The sequence below is a fragment of the Chelonoidis abingdonii genome, chromosome 1 (genome assembly GCF_003597395.2).
Source record: "Chelonoidis abingdonii isolate Lonesome George chromosome 1, CheloAbing_2.0, whole genome shotgun sequence".
In the NCBI taxonomy this organism is placed as follows: Eukaryota; Metazoa; Chordata; order Testudines; family Testudinidae; genus Chelonoidis; species Chelonoidis abingdonii.
In genome coordinates, this window is record NC_133769.1 from 355000527 (window position 1) to 355023975 (window position 23449).

At 44.1% G+C, this 23449-nt stretch overlaps 1 protein-coding gene across 2 annotated transcripts; it reads right to left on the minus strand.

The window, feature by feature from the left end:
- Window positions 1-6584: 6584 nt before the first annotated feature.
- Window positions 6585-23257, minus strand: DDIAS (DNA damage induced apoptosis suppressor). Of its 2 annotated transcripts, none has more exons than XM_032789718.2 (5): window positions 23175-23257; window positions 18616-18744; window positions 17087-17248; window positions 13146-13263; window positions 6585-9382 (listed from the first exon to the last, which is right to left on the minus strand). In XM_032789718.2, the coding sequence occupies exons 2-5, from the start codon at window positions 18726-18728 to the stop codon at window positions 6845-6847; spliced, it is 2931 nt and encodes a 976-aa protein (XP_032645609.1). In that variant the 5' UTR covers window positions 18729-18744; window positions 23175-23257; the 3' UTR covers window positions 6585-6844. The 2 variants fall into 2 exon arrangements, with proteins under 2 accessions (XP_032645609.1, XP_032645610.1); XM_032789719.2 differs by having other exon boundaries at window positions 23055-23225.
- Between the last annotated feature and the right edge of the window lie 192 nt (window positions 23258-23449).

Sequence of the window (23449 nt, forward strand, 5' to 3'; positions counted from 1 at the left end):
CCCCAACCCCCTAATCATTTTCATTGTCCTCCGCTGGACTGTCTCCAATTTGTCCACATCCTTTTTGTAGTGGGGGCCCAAAACTGGATATAATACTCTAGATGTGGCCTCACCAGTTCTGAATAGAGGGGAATAATCACCTCCCTCAATTTGCTGACAATGCTCTTATTAATGCAGCCCAATATGCGGTTAGCCTTCTTGGCAACAAGGGCACACTGTTGACTCATATCCAGGTTCTCGTTTACTGTAATCCCCAGGTCCTCTTCTGCATTTGAGTGGGGTAAAACTAAGACAAACCTAGCACTCTTGGTCAGTAAAGAAAACTTCAGAAGACCACTAGGGCTTTTGATGTTGCTAAAATATGCCCACGCAGTGTCCATCCTGTATTGCACAGTAGTGTATCAGTTTGTACTGCTGCCTCATCCCGTACACCTGGAGGGGGATCTGATTTCTGCATCAACTGGTAATCAACGTCCTCCTCTTGCAGCTTCTCTATCTCAGGTGGACAGAGACTGAATCTGTGCTGGTCTCTACTAACAAAGTGCCCAACCTGTTCAAAAGTGCAGTCTTCCTTAACATCAAAGTTCATAAATGCTGCTATCTTTAACATTTCATCACTCAAAGATAGCTTCTCCCTTGCTGACTTGGCTACACTAGTACAGAATGCTCTGGCTGCACAAAAGAGCTTCCATTTTCCAAGAAGACTAATATCCCCTTGCTCTGCCAACTACTGTACAACCTGTTTTGTGACCAAACCTACAAATGCTGTTGGTCTCTTTCAGCACCTGAGTTTTAAAGCTTAACATACTGACTCAAAAAGACAGCGATAAGCTTAGGAATGTGAGAGTGAGATGGCATGCTAGTGAGTCTCACACCCAGTGAGCGAGACTTGACATGTGAAGTTCCCCTTCAAATGTAAAAAAATAAACCAATGTACTTTAAGAGCATAGTATTTAATGTTAATGTAACAAATCCAGTCACCTAGGACTTCATGTTGCAGAACACAGACACTTAGAATTTCACAGGAAGAGCAGGTATAGAGCTATCATCCTTGTGAGCATAGGTACATCCTACATGAGCCAAAAAAGGATTTCTACTGGCATTTGAAAGGAGATGGCCCTACAGCACTCAGGTGAAATAGCAATTCCACCACTAGAGGGCAGTGGTACACAGATGCAAGACAGCTCTTGACAATACTGTTAAAACTACTCAAACTGGCATCTTAGGGCATGTCTAAATTAGGTCGATTTTATAGACTTCAATCTTTAGCAACTGATTTTATACAGTCAATCGTGTGTCCCCACTAAGCACACTAGGTCAGTGGAGTGTGTCCTCAACACTGTGGCTAGCATCGACTCTGGCGTGGTGCACTGTGGGTAGCTATCCCACAGTCCCTGCTGCCCACTGGAATTCTGGATTAAGCTCCCAATGCCTGATGGGGCAAAAACATTGTAGCAGGTGGTTTTGGGTACATGTCGTCAGTCTCCCCACCTCCCTTTGAAAGCAATGGCAAACAATCATCTTGCACCTTTTTTCCTGGGTTATCCATACAGATGCCATAGCATGGCAAGCATGGAGCCTGCTCAGATGCACACTGCTTTTGTGAGCATTGTAAACACCTCGTGCATTATCCTGCAGTATGTGCAGAGCCTAGCTTGGCGCTGCCACCACAAGGAAGATTGAGGATGTGGACACACATTTCTGAAAGCATGGGATCTGGCAGTTGGGATATCATGGCAGCATTGGGGCATGTTGATCCAAGGGAATGCTGATTCTGGGCCTGGACAACAAGCACAGACTGGTGGAACCACAGTGTTGCGGGTATGGGATGATTCCCAGTGACTGCGAAATTTTCACGTGTAAGGCCACTTTCATGGAACTTTGTGACCTGCTTTCCTCTGCCCTGAAGTGCAGGAATACCAAGATGAGACTTGCCCTGATAGTTGCAAAGCAATTAGAGAGAGCCTGTGGAAACTTGCAATGCCTGACTGCTGCCAGTCAGTCGGGAATCAATTCAGGGTGGGCAAATCTACCGTGTGGGCTGCTGTGATCCAAGTAGCCATAGTGGATGGCTTTGCTGCAATGGGGTTCCCTAACTGTGGTGGGGTGATAGACGGCATGCATATCCCTATCTTGGCACCAGACCACCTTGACAAACAGTACATAAATTGCAAGGGGTACTTCTCAATTGTGGTGCAAGCACTGGCCATTTCATCATAATAAAAAATAATCACCACCAATGTGGGATGGTCAGGAAAGGTGCATGATGCCCATATCTTTCAGAACTCCAGGATGTTTGAAAAGCTGCAAGAAGGGACTTTCTTGCCAGACCAGAAAATTACCACGGGGAAAGTTGAAATGCCAATAGTTATCCTTGGGGATCCAGCCTACCCCTTGCTCCCATGGCTCAGAAGCCGTACACCGGCAGCCTTAGCAGCAGTAAGGGGCAGTTCAGCTATAGGCTGAGCAAATGCAGAATGGTGGTAGAATATGCCTTTGGACATTTAAAAGGGCGCTGGTGCTGTTTGCTGAGTAGGTTAGACTTCAGCAAAAGCAATATTCCCATTGTTATTGCTGCTTGCTGTGTGCTCCATAATATGTGATCGTAAGGGGGAGATGTTTACAGCAGGGTGGGAGGTTGAGGCAAATTGCCTGGTGGCCAATTTTGAACAGCCAGACACCAGGGCAATTAGAAGAGCACAGTGTGGTACACTGCACATCAGAAAGGCTTTGAAAAACAGTTTCATGACTTACCAGGCTATGGTGTGACAGTTGTGTGTGTTTGTCCTGGATGCAAAGCTGCCCGCTTTGGCAAATGTACTTCCCTGTAAACTCACCCCTGCTCTTCAACCACTGACAATCCTGACTAGTAAAAGGTAGTGTGGGGAAGGTGGGGGAGGAGGGAAGGACAAGGCCACATTGCTTATTGTAGCCATACTACAAATCAAAGCTGTTTGAATAACAGCTTTCTGTTGCTTGGGCTATCCCCTGGAGTTGCGTGGCTGGTTACCTGGAGGGCCCCCCATGCATTCTTGGGCATCTGAGTAAGGAGGATATAGAACTTGGTAAGGAAGGCAGGCAGTTACACAATGGATGCACGGGGGTTCTGTACTCGTTTCCTTTCCTGCAGCTCCACCAGGCACCTCATCATGTCCATTTGCTCCCCCATTAGCCTCAGCATCTCCTCCTACATGTTCTGATCACGCGCACTGTATGCTTCCTGGCCTCTGTCACCGAATGCCTCCATGCATTCAGCTGTGTCCTATCAGCATGGGAGGACTGCATTAGCTTGTTTTTTTCACCTTCTAATCTGCGATAACCTCAAGGATGGCATTGATACGGGGAGCACGGAAACATTTGCAGCTGCAGGAGAGGAAAAAAGGGAGAGTAGAATTTAAGATACATTTCTGAAAACAAAAGGGAGACTTTCGCACGAATTAAGCAATTCACAGCAGATGTGTTTTAGGTACAAGGTCACATTTTGCCTTTTATATTGAGCACTTGTCGGTATGGTGATACATCACACACAGCTGGGCAATAGAATTTGGTTTCCAGGCAGCCATGGTAAGCTAAAGGGTACACGGGGTTGGCTTCTTCCCCATTCATAACATGTGGTAATGGTTTCCAACTGCAGTGCCCTTTTTTCCCATAGCAACCAATGCTGGTTGGGTTTGGCATTTAAAGAGGTGCTGTGGGTTTGGGGTGGATGTGCAGCATGCCCCAGCCCCCGTGGCTATTCTCCAGGATGATTCCTTTTAGCCAAGCGCAAATAGCCCAGCATGACCAGGGTCTAATGTGCTGGGGATCACCAAACAGACGGGGGAAAAAGGGACCAAGTGAGGCAGGGACTAGAAACCATCATGATGGGGTCATAAGAGTAAAACCAATAAATCTTTCCCCTCCCCTCCTCTCCCTGAAGGGCTCTTAGGTTAATTCATTAACATGAGGCACTCTGAGATCTCTATAGAAGAGGTGCCAGGGAGTTTCTTTATAAATGACCGGTTTGCATGCAAGTGCAAAGGGTGGGGGGTTTAGGGCAAGTACTTGCTTTAACTGTGCTTTGCACTGGTGTTCAATTTATTAATTTAAGCTTTTTGCTGTTGGGCTCTTCATTGTTATCTTCACCTATTTACATTTAGCTAAACACCATGGAAGATTAGGCCTTACCTTGCAAGTTCTGCCATCCAGCAGATGTGTTGCAATTAGCCATTCCTAAGACTTGGTGCCAATAGGTGGCAAAATCTCACACTCCCGTGGCTTTGGATTCCACAGCTTAACTGCTGCAAAGCAAGACATTATGGGACATAAGGGCCAAATTTTCCTCTATTAAGAGAGGAAAACCCTGCTGACATCAATTACATTGTAGCTGTGAAATGGGATGGTCTGGTCTGTAATGTATATTTGCATCACAGCTGCCCATTAGCGCAAATCTTAGTCTTTAGCTACTGTTCTGAACTAGCATGGACATTGTATCCTTATGTAGATGTTTTCCCATAATGAACATCATGTAAGAACACTACAACTGGAATGGAGAGGTCTCTGAAGCTGAACTGTTTATTTCTGTGCCATCTGGAGACTTGCCTTACAGCAAGTGTGGGTCTATCTTCTACATACAATAGCCATGCTAATATGTATTTCTAGGCACCCAAGCCTGATGGTCACACCCAATTCCACTGAGTGGTGGATGGTGGATAGATGCCAGCTAGCCAATAGGACTTAATCAAATATGCCAAACAACTTGTGAGGTGGCTCAGTGTGAATAGACAACATGGGCACAAGTGCAGACAGCCAAAACTCAGTATCGCACCCTCATCTGCAGATGAGAATTGCACTAGCATGCCTGAACCAGCACAAAGCATCCACACTATCCTGCTACCTTCTGGTACCCCAGCTGCAGCATGTCCCTTCCCCTTCCATCCCTGCCCTGAGTGCTGCAAGGCCTCTAGGCTGGTGCATCTGTCCCACAGGGAAAGGCAGTGTTCGCTGTTGCAGGGGCACACCATCTATGGCTTTTACATCTATGTATCTGCTCATGTTATTGGTATGTTCCACTCACTGGATGTTCTGAATAATTCTGTCTTGTGCATACAGCATGAGGGGCAGAGATTACATTTATGCAGTGTGGAGGATCACTAGATGCTTACTCATGAGGCAGCTGGTTGGACTCTTGGGCCAACTGCCCAGAGCCTGTGATGATGATCACCAGTTTTTAGGTGGCACTGTTCAGGTAGGTTAAGAACTTTATTTTTTTTCCTGTTCACTTGTTTGTTTTTAAATTCTATTTTGTGCTTTATGGTGTAGCTGAGTCTACGTGTTGTCTTCCTCTCATACCTCTGTCTAGGATCCACAGATGGGACAGGGCTGGCAGAACATTCCTGCAGGCCCATCAATGTGGCCCAGCCCTTTCCCTTCATCACCTAGTGGTGTAGGATCCCCAGAAGTGGGAAGAACTCTTGTTTGGTGTCAAGAGTGCCACAGTGAGTAGTAGAAGGTCGAGAGGAAAGATAGTCTGTCTGTGGTTAAGATTCTGCTCTGGGACTGAGGCAGTCTGGCCACATCTGTCTACTACAGACTTCCAGCAAGTCACTGAAACCTGTGTGTCTCAGTACCTGCACATACAGATGGAGAATGACTCTGCTCTGCCTCATGGGCTGCTGAAGATCAGACTGTGAATGGGTGTGAGGTCCTCACATTGTACATTACAGAGCACAACTGAAAAGTTTTTTTTTTTTAAATGGATTTGTTTGTAGATATTAGGAAGCCTTGCTATGTGTCCACTAATGACTTTTCTTTTTTGGCTTTTGGAAACACTGCAGTGCCAATACGGTCAGCTCCTAAGAGGGAGGAAGCACCTCCTGCTAACTGACCCTTCTCGCCAAATACAGAGAAACAGCAAGGGGCTTCCAAGTCTTTGGGTAGGAGATGAGTGGCTACAATGTGGGGCCATGAGGTGGGGTAGAGAAATGAGGGAGAGATTTTCAGAGCTCCATAGGGCAGGTGGAATTTCCATGCTGAAAATAAAGGAAAGATGCTGTTCAGGCAGATTTGAAACAGGAATAGATCTGCATTTACACACTGCTTTCAAGTAGCTCTCAGTGGCTGAGTTTTCTTTTGCAGATTGAAAAATCTAAGGCCCATAGACAGTGGATGCCTTGGAGCTCATTCCACTAGCCCCTGAAATAATGAAAAAAGTCTTCTACTGACTCCTCTGACTGGGCTGGATACAGTTCCTGGTGCCAAGACAGGTGCATTAGAAATATCATAATAACCTCCCTCAAAAAGACAAAGCTAAATGGGTAGCAGAGATGGAACTGAATACAGGTCATCTGATGCCTAGTCCCAGTCACAGTACCTAATGTTTTAGAATGGAATTTATTCCCTCCTGTGACTTATTTCCTAACAGGTCCTAAAACAGCAAAGTCAGCCTTCCACAAAAGGATTTCACTGAAAGCAGAATCCAGGGCCTGTGTTTTGAACAAAGCAGGAGAATGGTGCATTCCTAGGGCTCTCTCTTTGGGGAAGATACAATTTTGGCTAGACAAGCCTTTGCTTGAATGGCTTGAAAAGTAAGGTTGCATAGCCTATTAATGTTAAACTTTTATTTCACTTTTTTTAGCTCAGTCATTTCATCCACAATAAAATAATGTGACAGCAGGGTTCTGTGTTCCTCAACCTCCGTGCAGGACAAAAAGCTTTGCAGCTAAGTAGAATTCATCTTAAAACGAGACAGATGCTGAGAGACGTGAATAATTAAACTTTTTAAAAACGTCCCTTTTCCTTCTCTGGCAATGCTGGCACACTTCCAAAAATGAAACAAAAATGAGGTTTTCCAAAAGCCACATACTTAGAAATAGTATTTTTCTGTAAATAGTTCAGGAGACCAGCTAACTGCCTCATCCAGTCCACCCACTAAGTAAGTTGCACATGAATGGCTCTTCTGGGTTTCTGAGCAGGCACAAGTTCCAGAGACTGCATCTTTTAGAAACAAGGCCTTAGCAGCATTTGCAGGTATAGGAGTTGTTGGAATTCCAGCTCTATTCATAGGATTTAATTTTCTGCTTCTTAAACATGTATCAGTTCTTGACTTTCCACTGCTGACTCTGTTTTCAGAAATAGTCTTTTTGTCAATGCGTTTGCAGATAGTTGGATTGCAAGCCTGGAGCCCAGCTGTTTTTAAATTACAAAATGCAACTGGCTGTAACAATTTTGTTGCTGATGGAGGGATCCATTCTTTAGAATCATTCTCTGGCACCTCGCTGTTGATAAATGACTGCTGTGAAACAGATTTATTGATGGCTGTCTTACTTGATCTTTTGTGTTTCAGGAACTTGCTGGTAAGTTGTCTTAATAAAGTATTTTTAAAAGATGGCCTAGACTGTTTAGATTTGCAGCGGATTTTAGTAGGACTTTTAGATGTCAATTTAGGGAGAACTGATTCTCTCCCCCTCTGGGATCTGAATTTTTGAAGAGGTCTTGCAACAGGAGTTGACTGTGAGTAAGGAACAAAGTTCTGGGTATCTACCAGATCAAGTTCTGAATCATAAAGTGAATAATTTATGGGTGTACTGTGTTTACCAAAAGGAGGTGGTAAACTAAGTGAGGATCTGCACTCTGAATAGCTGCAGCCAACATCTAAAGGACTACACACTAATTCAGATGCTGTGTACTTTTCAGTCAAAACATCTTCCTGTGCTGAAGAGTTGCGAGACTTGTTTGAAAATTCTACCATGGTTTCTATCTCTCTGGCACTAGCCTCAAAGAGGTCAGCAGAAGCATTGTAGCTGCTTTTGGAGTAATTGAGGTTGTTTTGTAGCACATCATTCTGGTTTATAGCTCTAACAGTATTTTCTTGCAATTCAGTTAATGGTTCCAATTCTCTCTTACAAGTATTTTTAGCATTGTAGGGAGCTGCTGAATCACAGCCCAGTTCCTGAGAGCTTGTAAGATCTGTTCTTAGGTTTGATAGATAACTACAATTTTCTTTATTTTCCCAATCAGCTATGCAGCCATCATACAGAGAACGTAAATGGGCGGGGTTCTCTCTCCTTTGTAAATATGAGATTTCTGCATCTTTCATAGTACACTGAAGGTTGGTGAAAGAATGGGCATTGTTTGAAATTTTAGCATTTGCTTTCTCAGATTGTAGAAAACTGCCCGCTGAAAGAACACAAGTTGCTCTAACTGCTGAGGACTGCGACAGCACTAGCAGAGGTGGGTCAGGTATAAAGTCAGACTCTCTGCCTCCCTTAGTACTCGTAGATAAAATGCTGTACAAAGGTTCACATTGTGATACGTGGCCATTTACAGGAGTGAGGTGTGATTGATGACAGGAGAGAATATGCTCTTTGCAAGTATTCACATTCTCTGCTAGTGGTGGGACCCTCCCTGTTGTGGTGGCTGATTTGCAGGCAACATGTACAATGCCTTGCCTACAAGATGTTTTGCTATGATCTTCATCCAAATCGTTTCTTTCACGAAGGGAACATTTATGAGCATTGAGACCTACTGGGGATATGGTGCTCTTGTTGTTTTCAATTTTGGCTATGAAATCATTTAGACTTTCAGAGAACGGCAGCTCGTCCCAAATCATAGGGTCATCCTGAGAAGTTCCAGCTGCACTTCCATGATTAGGAGACACTGCTGAGGAGCAAAATGAATCATCTTTTCTCTGGCAAAGCAAGGAGTTCCCAGATTTTTCTGGACAGTAATCACGTCTGCTGATAATCTCTAGGCAAGAGTATTTTATCCCCAAATCCAATGGACTTTGTAACAACCTAGAGCTGTTCCTGTCAGGTGACCATTCTCTCTTTAAATGAGAGCAGCTCTCTAGTTTTTCAGAGACAGTGATTGTGTCTGACCTACTGGATAGTGCATTTAATTCACTATCTTCCTGTTCATTTCTCTCATTCATAGAGTTACAGAGCTGCAAATTTTGAATGGTTTGGTCTCTCTCCTGTAGTTTACACTGTTCACCAGCAGCCTTGCTCAGTTCTAAAGATGAAAAATCTTCTGTTGTTACCCACTCAACAGATGAAGAAGTCAGGCCAAAGGACTGCTGCCAGGGTACTGAAAAACTCTCTCGGCCACTTGACTGAACAAAACATGAGTTGCTGCCAGAGCTACACAAGCTGCTGAGCTCACTGCTAGGCTCATCTATTGCAATGAAAGGACAATCGGGTTGCTGTGAGCTACTGTGACTGCTCCTGAAATTAGCAGATTGCAGGAGCCGATGGAAGTAGCTGATAACAGTAAAGCCGGCAACAGCAGTGTTTGGCAGGAAGATCTGGCAGGCTGTAAGATCTCTTTTAAGTCTATTAATTCTGGAGCAGTTTGGCAAAATGCTGTCAGAAACAGAGTGCCCTCCATCATGGTTTTCAGAACTCTGCAAAAGAATTCATTATGTTTATTAGTGTAAAGATTTGTCTGGCTACAGAGGAAAAATTTATGGTGTTTGAGAGCAAGAAAGATCCAAACAAGTCCAGTCCACAGTTCATTTTAAAGACCTTCTCTTTTCATCAGGGTCTTTGGGAAAGAGAGAAAAACCTGCTGTCTCACAGCAGCACACCCTAGCAAATGAGCGCTACTGAAGGCTATAAACGACATCCCACCCAGAAGGCCTTTGTTGCAATGATAGAATGAATTTTCAGAGTGCTTGGTGAAAACTCAGTAGGAATTCTGAGGGGAAAAGACAACACTCGGGCAGAAGAAAAACTACTTCACTAGAGAAGGCCATCTTGTGAGGAGGGATGTACTGCATAACTGACTAGATGGCCACTAGACAGCAGATACCTTCCTTTGAACTATGACATACTGAGCAATGTTCAAAGCTGGGCTCCCGTATACCCAGGGGCATGGATGGGAGAGGATTATTACCTTGACCCTTTCAGTTTGGTCTAGATAGTGCCGGAGCTTAATGGCCAGATTATCAGAGGCGCCTCACCTGGAACTCTATTTGCACCCCCGTGTATCACGGACTGGATGTAAACTGCAGGTTCAAATTTAGAGGCATCTTTGGAAAAAGAAAGGCATAAAGCATGTAGCTCATGGAGTGATTCAAACACCTGTAGTGTCTAGAGGAAATGCAATGCCACAGCTGAGCAACTGCCCAAATTATAGCTACCTGCAAGTACTTTGTGTCAGAAAACCCTCAGACTCTGCAGTTCTGCTTGTGGTGTTTAATACCACACTTGAGAGGGAGGAGATATGGTTTAGAAGAGAGTAGTATGTGAATGTATTGTGACAGAGTTCCTCTTCTACCTTGGTGGGTCCTGCGCTTATTTGGTAGATTTGCTCACCTTAGTGATCTTCCCCACAGGCTGAGTCAACTTCTCTTGTGTCTGATCAGGAGTTGGGAGGTTTGGAGGGAACCCAGGCCTGCCTTCTACTCTGGGTTCCAGCCCAGGGCCCTGTGGATTGCAGCTGTCTATAGTGCCTCTTGTAACAGCTGCATGACAGCTACAACTCCCTGGGCTACTTCCCCATGGTCTCCTCCAAACACCTTCTTTATCCTCACCACAGGACCTTCCTCCTGGTGTCTGATAACGCTTGTACTCCTTAGTCCTCCAGGAGCACACCCTCTCAGTCTCAGCTACTTGTGCCTCTTGCTCCCAGCTCCTCACATGCACTTCCTCTCCTCTTTCACCTGACGGGAGTGAGCTCCCTTTTGAAACCCAGGCTGCCCTGAATTAGCTCGGCCCTGATTGGCTGCAGGTGATCTAATCACCTGTCCTGCCGTTGTCTGTGACAGGCTTGGACACAGGTTTAGGCAGGTTCCTGCTTACTCTAGGCAGACCCCTTAGCTCTGGTCACTCGGAACAGAAAACTACTCAATCATAGTGACCAGTAACATGCCCTCTACCAACCAAGTACCCCACGGCTGGGTCTTCACAGTATGTGATGGTGAAAGAATAGACTGCAGAATGATCATAGATTCCAAGGCAAGAAGGGACCATGACATTTAGGCCAGGTGCACACGACGGAGAGAGGAGAGGCGATTTTAGAGTATCGCAATTGTTCAGCTACGAAAAGCGTAGCTGAAATCGATATCTAAAATCGATTTACATCACGCCGTCTTCACCGCGCGGGATCGATGTCTCGCGGCTCCGCCATGTCAGAATCCGGAACTCCGTTCGTCTTGGGGAGATCTGGAATACGATCTAAGCACGCTCTGGATCGATAATCGGCGTCTAGATGAGACGCGATATAATCGATTCCTCCGAGCAATCGATTTTAACTGCGCCGCATACGGGCGCGTCGGTTCTAGACGTTGGCCTTAGTCATTTGTACTTCTTCGATATAGCTGCACAGGTCTCGTAAGAACGTTCGCGCAAAACTAAATCTCCAAAGAGCCAGGTATTTTAGAGATAAAAGAGTGCTAATCTTGGCGATGCAGGACTTAGTGATGGAGAATCCCCATGACTCTCTGGTAAGTTTGTTCCAATGGTTATGATTTGACTTCTCACTGATTAAAACTATATTCTGCTCTATTTTCCAGTCTCGTAATTTGCTGCTGCTTGAGTTAGACTGAAAGAGTCTAATTATTAATCTCGTTTTTTCCTCATGAATACCTATGCACGGCAGGTAATCCGTTTGTATCTGAGTCTTAGTTTTAAACACTGTAAGAGTTTAATACTGGTGTTTTGAGTTTGGGCGTGGCATTAGTTGTGTAACGCTACAACTCGCTACCCAGTCAGACATTCCTTAATCATCTGAGTAATCCTTAGAGAATGTGAGTAGACCTCATTCCCATCAAAAGGACTGTTCAGATGCATAAAGAGTACGTACTCATAGTACACAGGGCCGGATTTAACTGAAACCTTAGTGAATAGCTACTCTCAAGCTGGGCTCTCCAACTTCCACTATTCAGATAACAGGGAGATAGGAGGCACTAGAATGTACACAGGTCACACAGACTTTTTTCCCAGCAAGGAATGGTTGACATCTGTGAGGAGTGAGAGCTAACCAGTATCTGCTCAGGATTTAGTCCAGCTCTTTCTATTAATTTAGATTAACAAACCCTGAGATTACAAAAGAATATAAAATGTTTAAAGTGGAAAGTTGAGAAATAAAATTAATAAACATCAGTTTCTAGTAGTGTCTTTGGATCTTTGGAGATCTCTCACACTTAAATGCATAAAGGTCTGTGAGTGCAGGTGCTCAACTGTAGCAATTATAATATGTTTTACCACTTTTTATCTTGCAGTTTGTCCGAATGGTAAACAAAACAAAACAAAAAAAACCCCAAAAAAAAAAAACAAACGAGACATTTGGGAGAGAGAGAGAAAGTTACACGATAGTCCAGGGTAGGGGCACCCACCTGGGAGGTGGGAAGACTCAAGTCCAGTTCCCTGGCTCCAATGACTAAATATTTATTGCAAAGTGACTAGCTTCATCAGGAGAGACAGAGAGAGACATCCCATGGCCAAGTGGTTAGCGCACTCTGCTGAGAGGGTGTGGGAGACCTCTGTTCAAATCCTCTCTCCCCATTAGGCAGGAATTGAATTGAACCTGTGTCTCCTACATCCTGGGTGTTTGCTCTAGCCAAGAGACTAAGCGTTACAATGGCGGGTACCTCCCGGCAAGTTTTGAATGGGGGTTGATTCGGTAGGCTTGCTCCGAGCAGGCCAATTGCATCAGACCCCACAGGCGAGATCGTTCTCCCAGTTCGTGGACTGTACTGGGGCTTAGGCAAGAGAGAGACATTTGAATGTCTAGAGGGAGGCAACAATGCATGTGGCCAGAGGTAGAAATTTAGGTGTCAAGGAAACCTTCACCCTGAAAATTTAGGTGCCATGGGGCCTAAGGCCCTACAGACAGCAGCTGAGTGGGGTTTTGTGGATGGCAGTAGTGCCTAACGTAGATGCCTAAATCTGGGGTTTAGGCTGCTAAGTACCTTTGTGAATCTGGGCCTTACTCAATTACATGGGAATTTAGTAGCAGAACTGAGAGTGGCACACAGGTCTGATTCCTCATCTTGTGGCCTAGCCCCACTGCCTTCTTTGCTGGATATTTCAGTCCCCAGAAGACATCAAACATGCTGCTCTGCTACTGTCAGTGTGGTACCACGATACATTAGACTCTCAAGACTGCTTCTTAAAATTTGCATGATTCAACTAGAAGCTAATGGATCAAATGTGGAAAGTTACCTTCACTCCAAATATAAATCTTCTCCCAATGAAACAAGTTTTGACTGCTTGAATTAACACACGTGGAGATGCATCTCTATCCAGCTCTCCTGACACTTGGTTAAAATCTTGAATATACCTTGAATGAAGAAAGCTAAATGTTAAGTATTGACATGGGGCAGAGAAAGCTTTACGTAGTATTTAAATTGTAATGATTAGGGCACCCACACTGAAGATGGGGTATTGGGTTAGGTTTTTGAGCTACACATAGAATGAAAAGATGAAATCTGAGTAGGAAGTTAGCAGCGACAACGCAGTGATCTGCAGAGAATCAACTTTTAACTATCTGTCATTTCCCGATTATTCAGAAGAGAAGTAAGGACACACACAACTGGAAAAAAAAATATCAAGTAGGGAAATAATGGAGTAAGCAGAATCAGACAACTACATAATTTGCTTTAGGACTGGCCTGTACACAATTTTTATAGTAGTATAAGTATTTCTGATAAGGGTGTGCTTTTATTGATAGTTAGACTGGTACCACCCACAATGTGGATGCAGTTATACTAGTATAAAGGTGACAAACCAGAGTAACTTGTTCCCCTTCTGGTATAGGAATAGCTATACAGGTATTAAGCAAACTTATACTAATATAACTTTGTCCGCATTAAGTGAGGGTGGGAGTTCTGCCATTTCAGGTAAAACAATACAGTAAAAGCAGTACAATGTTCTATTGTAGACAAGGCCAAAAATTAAAGCTAGCAATAAATTCACACCACACCGGCTGGATTTTTTAAAACAAAGTAAAAGCAGCAAAGAATCCTGTTGCACCTTATAGACTAACAGACGTTTTAGAGCATGAGCTTTCGTGGGTGAATACCCACTTTGTCAGATGCATCTGATGAAGCGGGTATTCACCCACGAAAGCTCATGCTCCAAAACATCTGTTAGTCTGGATCTGTAAAAGCAGCAAAGAATCCTGTGGCACCTTATAGACTAACACCTCTGATACTTAAAGTATTAATGATACATTCTTCTGCTACAAAGTAATAAAAATGTACAGAAGCATGTGTGCACACAGACTGAGCCCTGGTCTACAGTACAAACTTGTCAGCATAACTATGTTGCTCAGGGTGTGGAAAATTCATACCCCTAAGTGATATAGTTATACCAGCTTAACCCCTAGTATAGACAGTGTTATGTTGACAGGAGCGCTTCTCCTGTTAACATAATCATCGCCTCTTGGGGAGGTGGAGTACCTACACCAGTAGTTCTCAAACTTTTGTACTGGTGACCCCTTTCACATAACAGGCCTCTGAGAGCGACCCCCTTTACACATTAAAAACACTTAAAAAAATATATTTAACACCATTTAAATGCTGGATGCAAAGCGGGATATTGGTGGAGGCTGACGGCTCACGACCCCCGCCCCCACACACATAAAAACATTGTGACCCCCTGGAGATCCCAACCCCCAGTTTGAGAACCGCTGACCTACGCCAGTGGGAGAAGTTCTCCCGTTGGCGTAATAAGTGCCATTGTGGTACTGTGAGTGTAGACAAGTCCTGAGACACTCTACATTCCCTATTTATATAATCTACTGCTGATAAAGGAACTAGAAAACATGGAATTGAAGCATGAGAATGTCCGTTGGTAAAAAGATGGTACCACATATTACTCTAATGATGGTGCCTGCCTGATGGACAGGTTATTTCTGGTGGAATTCTATGCCAAAAAATTAAAAATTCTGCGCACAATATTTTAAAATATGCTGAATTTTGCAGACTTATTTGTCAAAAATGCCACAATATCATCACACCAATTTCAATTATTTTTGGCCATTCATTTCAAAATACCTGTCAGCAAGTATGTCTGTAACAATACAGACAAAAAGATTCACGAAATTGTTTTTGACAAATAGATTCCTTACTAGGCATATTAATACAGAACTCTGAGTAATAATTCATTTAAACTACAGTACAGAACAATTTTTCCCACACCTGTCAGAAGCAATGCAAAGGTTTGCGGGAGTCAGAGATAACAGAGGAGCTGAGAGAGAGGGAAGTAAATTGCTGGGAAGGAACCTGGGTGTGAACTTGGAGGGTTATTGGGTATGGGTGGGAAAAGTATGGAACAGGTTTTTTTGGGGGGTGGGAAGGGATTGTTAGGGAGTTTCTCCATACAGACCCTGGCTGACTCCTAGCCTCTCCCATTCAATCAGGCACATTTGCCTTTGCCCCATGTGTCTCTCTGTCCCCACCTAGCCACTCCCTGCCCCCATGTATGTCTACACCTCCTTTCCCACTATGGCCCTGTGCCTCCACTCCCCTTCAGCCCCTCCCCCAGTCTGTACTCCCCCACTAACCCTTATGAGCCCCCGTCTGACTCCCCACCTATACCCCATGCTGTCTGTCTTCCCACAGCCCCTGTCTCCTGACCTGGCCTGACAAGCTCTGCAAAGAAGGCAGCTCTCTTTCTTCCCTTGTTGGCCATGAGCTGTAGCTTTGTTCTATTGCCACAGCGCACTCTGGTGGGTAAAATTTGGAATTGCAGAAGTTATTTTCTCCTGGGAGCTGCTGCTGTTCTTGCGCCATAGTGCCCTCTCATGGGCAAGAGGCAGAACGGCAGCAACATTTCAGCAGAATCTTTTTTCTGCGCAAAAAATTAGAAATTTGCGGGGCTTGTTAATTATGTGCACACACAGTAGTGTATAATTCCCCCAGGAGTAACAGGTGCCAGATTGGGATATAAAGCAAGAATATTTTCCTAACCATTCAGAACATAAGACAAAGCAGGGTGCCATCACAACTTCTGTGTGAAATTTGAGAGAGGGAGAGGTCACATGATTGTTCATCAACTTCAAGACTAACTGTAAGTATGTTATTAGAGAGTTAGCAAAGGATAATACAAATCAGATGGGTGGGAACATATTCCCTACCTACGGGAGCTATTAAGGTGGTGTTTTCAGAAATGCTTGGCTTAGGTCCAACTCTGCTCCTACTGATCACATGCATAAAATTCTCATTCAAGTCAAATTCCACTATAAGATTTTTGTGGGCAGGATTTTTTATGCCCAAAGGGTGAAAGTTTGTAGGGTTGGTGGTTCAGTTCTCAGTAGCAAGCCTGGGAAGTCACTTCTTGCTAAATGCAAACCTGACCACTTCAGTGAAGAGCTACAAGACATTTTTTACCTCCATGTCCAAATCACAAGGTAGTGCAAGAGAGATATCCCCCAATGAGGCATCTAAATGATGCAGAAGTGTCTAAAAACCTGAAGAAAGCTATGTTATTTAGAAACTTGCCATCAGACCAGGAATGATCACTAATGACAAAGGGACATAAGGGACCAAAACTCTAAATGCAATGTGAACCTCACAAAGGGCAGATAATACCTACCTTTGATAGAAATCCTTCAGGTCTCTCTCCTACACTTCGGCAACACTTGTAAAGCTGTCATACCAATCAACTGTTCATGAAATGAAATTGTGAGGTGCATCTTTTTGACAAGATCTTCTCAAATGTTTATACCTAGTTTCCTAGTAGATGGATTAAGTTGCAGACAGGAGGATTCATGGGATCTGGTCTCTTAGGAAGATCTTTAATGTCTCAACTTAAGTCTTTTAAAGTGTCCAGTTAATATGGTGATAGGTGCCAAATAAATGCTTGTAACAAGTGGATATTTTCCGGAGTTCTCCCTTACAAATAAATCACCATCTACCCAAATCTAATTTTTATCAGCTTACTGAGGAATACTGCTCAGATATCAAGTTGGCAAACAGGTCCAAGAAAATATTTAGAGCCACGAAATGTAGCCATACACACTGCAGAGCCACGAATATTAAAAGCCACAAATGTAGCCATACCCGCTCTATCCCCACACACCCCTCTCCAGATTCTGCTAAGCTGAGGCTGGGGAGGCAGCTATATAATTAAAAAAAATAAAAAAATAAAGCATCCTTTACCTCTGCAGACTTCCTGCCGTGACCCCAAAGAATGGCTCTAAAGAGCTTCCAAACACGGTAATGTCAAATAAATCACTAGTGCCAGCAACTTTTAGGGACAGCTTATACCTGTAGTTTGCATCCTTAGCTTCACCCGTGCAGCCACATTTTAGACAGTTAAACCTGGTAAGACAGTAGGAAAAATGAGCACACGTTGTTAACTGATGGTGTAGTAAGAATTTCTACACATCAATAAATACTACCAGCATCATACACCTCGTACCAAATCAGAAATTTAGAGAGTCCCCCCACCCCCCTTATTCTTTGCTCTTTATGGCCCCAATCCTGCAATAAGCTCAACAAAGGCAGATTCCGGTGATCATGCAAAGCCCCATGAACTTCAGTGAAGCTCTTTTACACATTTAGTAAACATAAGCTTAATATACGCTACCAGGTGGGGTGGGGTGTTGGGGTTACTTTAATGTTTTGGGGGCGGGGGGGAGCTTTGCAAGATGACTGACTTCACTTTGAAATTCCTAGCAGAGCAGTTTTTGTATTTTTTTTTTTTTTTTACACACTCTAGTATCTAGAGCTTTAGATAAATCAAAAAGATAACAAAACCCCCTCAGATATTAGAAACCTCCAATATCTTTCTTCTCTTCAATATCTGACACTATGGAGATATCGAGCTTCATAAAGCTGGATGTGTCGATTTAGTATTTCCGGAATTCATTGTTTTCATGTGTTTCAGAGTCTCAGTGCCCAGGGTTTGCAGCACAGGAGTCTGGATGTTCCACACATTTGTGGGAGTTTCTTGATTTTACAGAACAATGGTATTGTGTGATTGCCAAATGCTGTGGAGTAGGAAAGGGCAAAATTTGGGCACTGTCTGGATATATGGTGAGGAGGAGAAATCACACAGGAGGACCCCATGTTGTGAGATGAAGGATGGGGTTGTCTACAGTCACAGAATGAGGAAGGTCAAAAGGATTCATGAAGTTCAAGAAACCAGCTCAGTTTTAATCATGTTAAACTGAAGTTAAGACACCCAGGAGAAAGTGTCTATAGATGCATGATTGAACCCATAGTTCCTACTGGCCTAAGAAAGCAGGAACTAGTGAATCTAGACTCCAAGGAACCTATGGAAAAGTAAACGTATTATGTGCCCAGTGCCCCATATTCTGCCTCTTTCAAATCCTCCCCCAAAACTCTCCATTGCCATAATGCATACAAAAAACTTGAGAACAGTGAAGCTGCTAGTGTGCGGAGACCACTGTCATTGATGATCATGAGAATTTTCTCATTGTGCTCCCCTTCTGTCTTGTCTCCCCTGCTGTGTCATCTTATAATTACATTTGTAAACTCTTTGGGGCAAGGACTGTTTTTGTATGGGGCTAAGAACAATCAGATCCTGGTCCATGACTAGAGTTCCCAGGCAGTAACATAATAGTTTTAAAAAAACTTGTTACAGACCACTTATGTATATAGCACCTGAAGAGTGCCAGGTGCTTTCCAAATTAACAATTAGCAATGCCCCAAACTGGACCTACCTATTAGAATCTAGTATCAGCTTAGAAAAGCAGTTTTGACACGAAGGATACACAAAGCTGGAGTTTTGGACAGAAATTACAGAGGCAGCTAACAGTCTTCTCCTGCCATTCATGTGTTCACAGTGTCACCTGAAAAGAGAAACACAGAATGATCTGACGAGATTCTCATTTATGAAATTTTAACACAAACTTTTTCATAAAAATAAAAAACGATCAGGGGACAGGTGGACACTGGGCATTCAAGAGACACTCGGAATATCACTAGGTTGTCCTTTCAGTTGAGAATGAAGACCATAATTCTGCATTTTGATCTAAATGCAGACCAGCAAAGTGCACCACTAACCTCAATGAGGCACAGGTCTGCCCATGTGGATCTGATAGTAGTATGAGGAGCTAAATAGTTTCCTAACTAGTCTCAATTTTCTCTGCAGAATTACCAGTGTACTCTATAGTTCAGGAGTGGGCAAACTTTTTGGCCTCACGGCCAAATCGGGGAATAGAAATTGTATGGCGGGACATGAATGCGCATAAAATAGGGGTTGGGGTGCGGAAGGGAGTGCAGGCTCTGGGATGGGGCTGGGGTTGAGGAGTCTGGGGTGTAGTAGGGTGCTCTGGGCTGGGACCAAGGGGTTTGGAGACTGGGAATGGGATCAGGGCTGGGGTAGGGGTGTGAGGAGAGGCTCAGGGGGGTGCAGGTTCCAAGCAGCACTTACCTCAAGTGGCTCCCGGACACAGCGGTATGTCCCTTCTCCGGCTCCTATGCGGAGGCACAGCCAGGCAGCTCTGCACATTGCTCCATGCGCAGGCAGCGCCCCTGCAGCTCCCATTGGAGCGCGTAAGAACCAGAGCAGGGCAATGCCACGGCTTCCGGGAGCCGGGGGGTCCAGCAACCAATCTAGCACCCTGGCCGGAGCGAGGCAGAGCCGCGCAGCGTGGCTCATGGGCCGTAGTTTGCCCACCCCGCTATAGTTAAATCACAGAAGGCACCTCTGTGATAAATCTATTTTTTAAAGGGACTAACTCAAATATCCTTCTTTTGAGTAGACATTTGGCACATGCAGTTTCAGTCTTTGTTTCACCAAAATTAAAAAATGCAGGTCATCTGGTTTGAATACATAGATTTTTGCTCAGGTGCACTTTACTCTCAAAGCTGCTGTTTTCTCAAAGGGTCATTTAGCCATTCATATATGCTTCTTGCTATGAGGGTTTTTAAAAAATATAAGAATCTGTATCACAAGACTTCAATTCTGAAACTGCAGAGCACTCAATCATTTTAGTGAGACAGTCTATTTACAGAAATATTTCTTATGTATTTGACAGCAACAGCTCATTTAAGAATAGGAAAACGTGATTGTAAAACTAAAGAGTTATCAGAAGGACTCATATAGATGAAATCCCCCAAACTATTTTTAACATGAAATCAAATCAAGTTCAAAAAACAAGTTGAAGGATCTCTTTAAAATGTTTCATCATGATAAACATTTTTAATCCAACAAGGCAACACTTGGAATTTTAATGTTGCTTTTGTAAACCAACCTCCTCTGTATACTGGCATAGAGAAAAAAAGAGCCTTTTAATCATATGGCACCATGAACACCTGCTTTTGACCCAGACAACGGTAAAATTCCAAATTAACATTTCACTATAGTTGGGAGGACAAAGTTTTATCTACCCTAAAATATATTTGAGAATTTTTTTTTTTTTAAAAAAGAGTAGCACCTTATACTGTTTACAGTTTTAATTAAAAATCCCAGTTCTTGTAGTTTTCTTCACTGAATTATCAATTTGTCTCAGCTGTGGGTTACTACAGAGTAGAAATATCTTCTACTTAACTAATATGAAAGACATTGTTCCAAAGCTGTCAAATAGAAGTGGAGGACTTTGTTTAAGGGCCTTATTTAAGATGATGTATAGTTCTTCAGATTGTTAAAGTTCCTAGAATGGAGAATAGAGTGTGAATTTCTGAAACTGACAAACTGAAGTGTTCATATAACTGACATAAGCATTTGTGCATTCAACCATTTAGGTATCCCCAGTGAGATCCAAAGGTGCCATTTTTAAGCAAACAATTGATAATGGCAATGTTTAGGCATGATTGCTCACAATGAGCAATACCCTTCACATCTGAAATAGTCTAATTAAAATTAAAAGGACTATCCAAGGGTATTCTGCTCCACAGAAGGGTAGAACCATCTCGTCTTATGCCTTCAAATCAAGTCACAGACAAGCTACTTTTGAGCAGTGTGAGATGTAGAAATCAAACTTCTTTAAAGGACTACACAGAGCTTTACAACTGCATCAGGAGAGGCCATAAAACTTCTCTATGCAAGACTCACCTTCATTGTACTATCCAAACCTATATATCCCTTTTCAAGATACACTAGCCACACCTCTCCCCCCAAAACCTTACAACTTTGAGAAAATGTTTTTAATAAATTCCCAGGTCCTACATTATCCACAGCATCAGCCTATAGCTCCTTCTGGTATGCATGTGTGTATGACTTCAAGGGCAGCGTTTGTAGTTTGTAGATATAGCTATATTAAATTATTTCAAAAGAGTATCTATTTTGTAAATATTTAAGGCAAAGTATCTAAATAATTGATAACATCTCTTCTGGCCTTGGCCAGATCAGGCAGAGTGTATCTACCATTTTGGAAAAGTAAATCAAGATTTGGAACAAGCACAGTTGCCATATTCAGGTTACAAGACTTGTTAATTTTGTTTTTATATGCACAGACAACATGTCCAGTGCTGTGCAGACATCAAGGTGGTCCCAGCCCCAGAGAGTTTAAAGTTTAGAAAACAGACATAGAAAGACAAAATACATTGGGATATCAAATAAGAGGACCAATATTATCCACAGCATTAATGCACCGGAGAAAGATTTGACTGTATACACATTGTGTTCCATAAGTGCCACCAAAACCACATAACAGTCTTGATTTCAAGAACAAACACACAAGAGAGCTACAGAACCACACAACAGTACCAAGAAAATAAGTTTGGACATGGAATAAATTCGAGAGTTGACAAAGAATGAGTCTGATCTTGTAATGAGTCTGACTCCAAATATGAAATTCAGATAGAAATCAATAGGCGTTTCATGCAGAGAAGTTGGAAGAATTGGCACCATGTCAAAACACCGTTATCTATGCATTTTCAGTCTGCTAAGAAATAAACACAAATGCACACTCTGAACGGGAGACAGGGTGAGAGGTGGAGTGTAACATTTGCATTTTACAGGTTTTGTTGTTAACCCCTTGGGTGCAGTTTATATAGAAAAACATACAATCAGTATCAAAGGAGTAGCCGTGTTAGTCGGGATCTGTAAAAAGCGACAGAGTCCTGTGGCACCTTATAGACTAACAGATGGAGCACAAGCTTTTGTGGGTGAATATCCACTTTGTCAGATGCATGAGAGACTGCGTCAGCTTTAGTTGCTATTACTTGAATATGATTTTTGTTTCAAGAGTGCTGTGCATCAAAAGGCACAGCCCTGGAGACGGCTGTATCACACAACTCTTTGACAGGCTTCAATAAGCATCCCCCTTCCCCAGGTATGTTTTCCCCCCTTATAAATCAGTTGTTTGGTGCCCTGTAGTGGATCAGTTCATTTCCCCCCTCCCTTCAGCCCCGAGTTTAAAGTGCTCATGAAGAAAGCAATACACCTGAATTGGAACCTGCAGTACTCCTGCCATTCTAATCCTGAGACTCCTAAATGGCACTCACTAGCTGTGCAGTTACCGTTTCTGGCACTTTAGACCAATCTGTTCCCCTGTTGTTAAAGTGAATGCTGATGAGGAAGGCTGATTAGGTCATGCAATGCTGCAATGCACGACCTTCTCGATGCTGGTCATCCCAATTAACACACAGGTGAGCAAGCCACACAGCTGGGATCTGGCACCCCCGTAGCAACGGGCAGTGCGTCATTCTGACGCCCCATCTTCCTTACTGCCCAATGCTGCGGCCATACTGACCGTCTCTTTCTTTGCCGGAGATCCGGGCCGCGGGAGCGGTGGGGAGGAGGGGGGCACTTAATCCATGTCTGAGGGGACTGTGAGTGAACTGATGGGGGGGGGGGGGCTAGGGAATTTGGACACCAACATCATCGGCTCCTGCCCGCGTTCGGCGCCCGCTCCAGCGCTGCCGGGGGAGGGACGGAGCCGCGGGGGTGTGGCCGGGAGTCCTAGCTGGAGCTATCCACAGGCAGAGCCCGCATATCCCGAAGGCGGGGGCGGCGGCGGCAAAGCCATTGCTGAGGCCAGCCTGGGCACAGCCCGGCTGAGGGAGCGGGCGCTTGGAGGGCGGGCGAAGAAGTTGGGGCGCTCCCGGGCTGGTAACGGCGGGCAGGAGGCGGGGTTGTAGGCACAGGCGCTGAGGGGGGCGCGGCGGGGCCGCTCCTAGGACCGGGCAGACAGTTGGGGGTTGCTAGACTCACCCACTTGCGGCCCGGCTCAGCGTGAGCTTCCCCCCTCCCAACTTCCTCCGCCCGCCCACACCGGGCTCATTTAGCCCGAAGGGGAAGTGACGTGAGACGCACAGACTCGTTCTCACACACCAATTATCGTGCACACCAGCAGACCCTCAACCTCCTGGGATAACAGCACAGAAACTGATCACGTGAGCGAAGAATCCACGAGGAGCCAATCGCTGCCTCTCAATGATCAGACCAGGTAGCCAATTGCTGCTCTTCACAGAGAACAGTCGCAGAATCATCTGAGCCAATCACCACTTCCAAACGCAACAGCCATTCAGAGGTAGCCATTCTCAGTTTTGCAGCCAATCACTGCAGTCAAGCCAGAGAGACGCTCATTGCTCATCCCCGGAAATCCA

Excerpts from the sequence above, each read along its gene's own strand:
- DDIAS (XM_032789718.2), bottom strand. The coding sequence starts at position 18,728 with ATGAATGGCAGGAGAAGACTGTTAGCTGCCTCTGTAATTTCTGTCCAA. Across the intron at positions 17,249-18,615 it reads CTGATACTAGATTCTAATAG|GTTTAACTGTCTAAAATGTG; the intron begins GTAGGTCCAGTT and ends CTGTCTTACCAG. Across the intron at positions 13,264-17,086 it reads ACGGCAGGAAGTCTGCAGAG|GTATATTCAAGATTTTAACC; the intron begins GTAAAGGATGCT and ends TCTTCATTCAAG.